The following is a 5,785-nucleotide window of genomic DNA, read 5'->3' as shown; positions in this document are numbered from 1 at the left end:
TATATTATATCTCATACCAACACCATGCCACTTTCATTACCAACCATCCCATTTGTTTTACATGCCAAGATCATACAACACTCCCAAAAAATTCATAACCTCAGATATTTCATGCATAATCACATGCCTCATACTTTAAATAAAGCAAACCAACCAATCAAACAACCAATAACAACCATGTGAGGAAAATAGTGTGGCCTGCAGCAGATCTTGCTCAAGTCAGAAGCCCTCACTCAGGTGAGAGGAGTCCTCTCGCTCAAGCTGCAGACTCTCGCTTAGGCAAGATCGCGACAAAGGCCTTGAGAAATTTTTCGAACGCTCGCTTAGGCGAGGCCACCCCTCGCCCAAAGGTGAGGTTCCTCGCCTAGGCTAAAAGTGCAGCGACATGCTAAGGCTCCCATGGGTTCTCGCTTAGGCGAGTCCCTCTCGCCTGAGCGAGATGTCACCTCGCTCAAATGAGAGCTCTCCGCCTGTGCGAGAGCTCGAGTACGAACCCAGCCTGTTTCTACAAGTCTCACCAGGACGAGAATCTTAGTTTGCAGTTCAAATCTTTTATCAAGGTTTGAACTGAAATTAAATTGAAAGAAAATTCAGGAACATATAAGACATTAAAAAGGATTAGTTGTGTAGAAAATTGTATTGTTCCAGCAAAGTTAGCAGTGACAATACTGTTATTAGGAAGTTTTATATTAACAGGTTTTATTCTGAAAAAAGTGGAGAAATTTTCTTTGTTTTGTGCAACATGATCAGTTGCGCCAGTGTCCAAAATCCAGATACTTTTACCTTGATGAATCTTATCAGAGGAATTGGTATGTTTTTGTATCTGATTGATGCTGTGTCCAACTTCATCAGATTCGTTCAAGAGCTTCAACAGTTTCTGCATTTGTTCAGATGTCAGGCCCTTCATTGCCTCATCTTTCACATTCTGATTGTCATTTAGTTCTTCCTTTATATTCAGATTGCAAGCTTGTTGCTGTTCTCTTTTATCCTGTGTCTTGTTTTCTTGGGGATTGTTTCTGTATTCATTCCTTTGTTTGTACCAAGGGGGAAAGCCATGTTTAGAGTAACATTCCTCTATAGTGTGATTCATCTTATGGCAATACGAGCATTGTTTGCCATGGTTGGGATTTCGACCTCTTCCCCTTCCTTGGGTCCTTGAACTAGAGCCTCTGCCTTGACCTCTCCAGTTGTTTTGTTCTTGAGACTTGTAATGCCTTTCAGATGTATTAAAGAGGATTTTACTATCAGTATTCGCTCCAGCCGTACCTTTGTTCTGCCCTTCTTGTTGCATAACGAGGGAATAGACTTTATTCATGTTGGGTAGGGGATCTAACAACAGAATTTGGGTCTTTACAGTATTATAACCATCATTTAGCCCTTTTAGAAAACATATCACATATTCCACTTCCCTTTGTTTGATAAAAGATTCTAGCAAGATTGCATTCACAAGGCTTACCGCAAATGCAATTGGGAATGGGCCTTAGAAATTCTAATTCTTCCCAGATGATCTTTAAATCAGTGAAGAACTGAGTGATGCTCCTTTCTCCTTGTCTAGCAGAGTGCATCTCTTGAAGCAGGTCTGAGATACGAAAATAATCCCCTTTTGTGAATCTTTCTTTTAGGTCATCCCAAATATGTTTGGCTGATTCAATGTAGATAACACTTTCTGCAATTTGGGGAGAAAGAGTCCTTATGATCCAAGATAAAATCATAACATTGGCCCTTTCCCAAGCTTCATAGATGGGTTCATCCCTAGTAGGCATTTTGATACTTCCATCAACAAATTTTAATTTGTTCTTGGACATGAGAGCCCTTCTCATGTTTCTGCTCCATGAGCTGTAGTTGGTTTCATTAAGAGAGGGAGATACAAGAACCTGTCATGGGTTCTCTCCTGGATGTATGTAATATGGACTGGTAGGGATAAGAGATTGATCAAGATCCAATCTTTGCAATTGCTGACTTGCACTGCTAACCTCTGATTTGACTTCTTTGCTGTTATTGTTGTCTTCCATGGTGCAAGATCCTTTCTTGCACGCTGCTGACTACTGGGACAGAGATTAGAGAGGGCAACGGAAACAGAGCAAGCTATGAACCTGCTCTGATACCATATTGCAGCCCCAGCGTCATAAAGTGAGAAAGCACAAACCTTGGCACCATGGAGCGGGAGACAACACTCGAGAGCTCCTGGTTTCTTCAGAACAGAAACCCTAGAGTTTCAAATTTGGGAAAAGCAGAGAAAAAAGAGGAGAACGAAAGGCGTGGAAGAAGAATGGAAGCGCTAGTAGAGGTAAGCATGAAAGAAATTTTATTCTGAATGATTGTGTCAAAAACCTACTGAAAACAGAGAGGGAAGATCTCTTAAATAGATCCCTTTTTACATCTCATAATAGAACAACAACCTTTTCTAACTTTAGAAGCTAAAACCTTAAGTAGTAGGGTTTCAATAATTGGAAATATAATTGTCTAAGAAAAAGTACACTCCAAGAAAGAAAACCTTATTGTATATTTTTATAAATTATCTATAAAGAAACTTAATGAATACAAAATAAATATTATAAAAGAACTAAAAATATAAAAAAAACTCAATTGATTTAATTAAATCTCATGAATTCTTAAAAGAAATTCAATACAGCATTAAAAGACACATTGATTGTGATATGAGAATGAGTTGATCAAAGAAAGTAGAAGTACACACGCAATATAAATATCTTCTTTCAGAAAAAAAATAAAATAACAATTGCGAGACTTTTACTTTTGTAAAAGTTTTAAAATATTATCTGAAAGTGTTTACAAATCAAATTACTAAGGTATTGCTCAAATTATACATTTCAAACACATTTTATATATATATATATATATATATATATATATATATATATATATATATATATATATATATATTTAACACCGTTATCATTAGTTAAGATTTATTAAAACATTGTAAGTACAATTAATTGGCACAAAGAATATAATATTAAATGAATTTTAAAAAATAGTAATAAGTGTCTTAAAAATGTATTAAATAGTATGTTATTAGCACATTTTTTTGGGACAAATTAACTTTAATATAAAAAACAGCCCTTGGCATGTTCCCTTCTGCATAATCTATGTTACTGAAGTAGTAGTTGCTACCTCTTTTTCCATCAATTACCAAGAATCACTTCAACACCAAGTTGCTACATATATGGAAGAGGCATGAAAGAATCAAGAGTTATTAATTTATAAAACTATAACATATAATAACTTAATATTTTGTAGAGTCTGTGAAAGAAAAAGATGACACAAAAATTCATCTTTATGTATATATTATACCATTCGTAACAAGCATAACCCTGGATTTTATTACTACCTTTATTTTCTCTTCTGGAAATGAGTAAATCCTTCCTTTCTCTTCCATTGTTGTGCATGCATATAATGGTAGCACTATGAGAGCTGATTCGAAGCTCTCTTATATAATAAAAACTCCAAAACATGAAATGATGAAATTATTTTACATGGAGATTGTATACTATAATGGAGGCAATAGCTTATATATCACTACTTTCATTAACGTGGTGTGACATCATCTCCACCAAATCCAGTTCCTTCTTAACTTGAATCCCCATAGTTGGTGCCATCATCTTAGTCTCACGATGCTCATCAATATGAACATGGTGATGAGATTGTTTTCCTTCCACAGTAGGAGCACATTGTAGTTTTCCATCAAAATCTTTGTCATCCATAGTAGAAGCACTTTGTATATCATCTAGCAGAGAATCAATGCTACACCCCTCTTCAAACAAGTTTTCATCCAAACAAAAATCTGGGACCTCGTTAAAATCATACTTTGCCACCAACTGTCCATTGGGACAGAATTGATCACCACACAGGATCTGAGCTGCTGCTTTGCCGTTGTTGTTTGTCTTTGCATTGCCATTTTTAACAGATTTTTTTCGATAGTCCATTGGTGGATTTTGGTCTAGGTTCAAGCTCTTGATATATTCCTGAAGAAGAGAGCCTCTAGGGTACTTTGAACGACACTTTCTCTTTGAATATTGTCTTCTCTTTGTTGCGTTCCAATGGTTTTTGATGGAATTCTCAGTTCTTCCCGGCAATTTTTTTGCAATCTCTGCCCACTTATTTCCTATCTCTGCATGAGTTTGGATCAGTATTTTATCCTCTTCTTCAGTCCATATGTCCTTCTGCAAAATACCACAATGAATTTCAACAGTATAATATATTTAAAAGTATCATTATTATTTTTATGACAAATAAATCGAAACCTTAATGTCTGGCCTTAAATGGTTATGCCATCGTTCTCTGCATTGTTTCCCTATTCTCCCAGGCAACGCCTGAGCTATGTGTGACCACTTCCTCACTCCATATTGGTCCACCAGTTGAATCAACAATCTGTTTATGGAAAGCAATGTGATTTTTCAACAGAAACAGGTCAAATCCGTAACGAGATTATTATATAAATAGCCAAAAGCAAAGGTTTAAACATGGGAATATTATGCACCTGTCTTCATCTGATGTCCATTGCCCCTTCACTATGTTGGATTTCTTCCGAGCTTTGAAAGTTCTTCTAGTGCTTGGGGATTCCCTGAGGTTTTTATTCAAACCAACTTTCTTATAATAATTATTAGGTGGGGATATGCATGAGACTTCATCTGGTGCAACAAAATTCAAAGGTTTGGTTTCTAGGGCACCGAAAGGAAGGTATCTCTGGTTTGCCACCACCATATCCATTTGATTCGTCCGAGGAAGGTTCAAACTATAACCTACATATTGGAAATTGTGCATCAGATGAGCATGCGCACTACCATTGCTCTCAGCAAAAGGCTTGCACTCAAAAACCTCAAAATCAGGAGGTGCAGACTCACAGTTTACATTGTGATCAAAGGGATCGAAATTTGGAGTGTGTACCCCGAAAATGGGATTGGATGAGGAGCCATTATTCGCAGGAAAGTGATCAATATGATGAAAATCTTGCAAGAAACCCTGCGAGGAAGAAGCTCCAAAAGGAAGCTGATCCCCCATGCTGGGTTTCAAGCAGTTTTCTTGCACATACATTGGCTGCGAGCCATAGTTTTCTGTGAGGTTTGCTTCAGTGTCCATGAGCGGAGTAACAGAAAGTGAGGGATAACAGAAACTGCGTTTCAAGCCATCTCCGTTTGTGTTCCTTAATAGGAGAGAGAGATTGAGAATGCATTAATTGCATGGCAATTCATATGAAGCATCAAATGGCCAAGATTGTTTCACATCTAGATACTTGACCATATGTTACAGTTCAAGTATTATAATGCTGTTGCGGTTACTTCATTGCAATGGTTATGGTCAAACTTTGCTCTGTGACTAGATATTATGCAGTTGTGTGCAATTAATCCATGAATTCTACAAAGCCCACATTAACATTCATAATTTCACTCCATTTAGATTATTTGTAATATTTGTTATTGTTTCTCTTGTAGGGATAATGTCCAAAAAACATTAAGGCTCTGTTCACTTGAGTGGATGGGTTTGAGAGAGATGAAATGAATGGATTTGAATAGATGTAAGAGTAAATTGTGTGTTGTTTTTTTTTAAGGGATTTAGAAGTGATTGTGAATGAATTTGAAAGTAAAGTTTGTGAGAATTTGTGAATGATTTGATTGATGTAATAGATTAAAAAAATGTTTTAATTAATAAAAAATGAAATATTACCATTTTGTCCTTAACTATAAAAATAATTAAAAATAAAATATATTATTATTATTATAACATATGTGCATATTTATATATTTTTTTCAACATTCTTTATTTGAAT

General features: G+C 36.0%; 1 protein-coding gene and 1 pseudogene across 1 annotated transcript; both read right to left on the bottom strand.

The window, feature by feature from the left end:
- Positions 1 to 323: 323 nt before the first annotated feature.
- On the bottom strand, positions 324 to 1,712 carry LOC146887968 (uncharacterized; annotated as a pseudogene).
- A 104-nt stretch (positions 1,713 to 1,816) lies between these two features.
- LOC146887967 (transcription factor MYB98-like) lies at positions 1,817 to 5,097 on the bottom strand. Its single transcript, XM_085670479.1, has 4 exons — positions 4,499 to 5,097; positions 4,263 to 4,389; positions 3,562 to 4,181; positions 1,817 to 2,207 (listed from the first exon to the last, which is right to left on the bottom strand). Exons 1-4 carry the CDS (start codon positions 5,095 to 5,097, stop codon positions 1,817 to 1,819), a joined length of 1,737 nt encoding a protein of 578 aa, XP_085526605.1.
- Positions 5,098 to 5,785: the final 688 nt, after the last annotated feature.

This window comes from Vigna unguiculata, chromosome 3 (genome assembly GCF_037176805.1).
Source record: "Vigna unguiculata cultivar grain cowpea cultivar isolate G323 ecotype 2 chromosome 3, ASM3717680v1, whole genome shotgun sequence".
In the NCBI taxonomy this organism is placed as follows: Eukaryota; Viridiplantae; Streptophyta; class Magnoliopsida; order Fabales; family Fabaceae; genus Vigna; species Vigna unguiculata.
The sequence above is the reverse complement of the archived record's forward strand: the minus strand, read 5'-3'. Positions and strand labels throughout refer to the sequence as shown.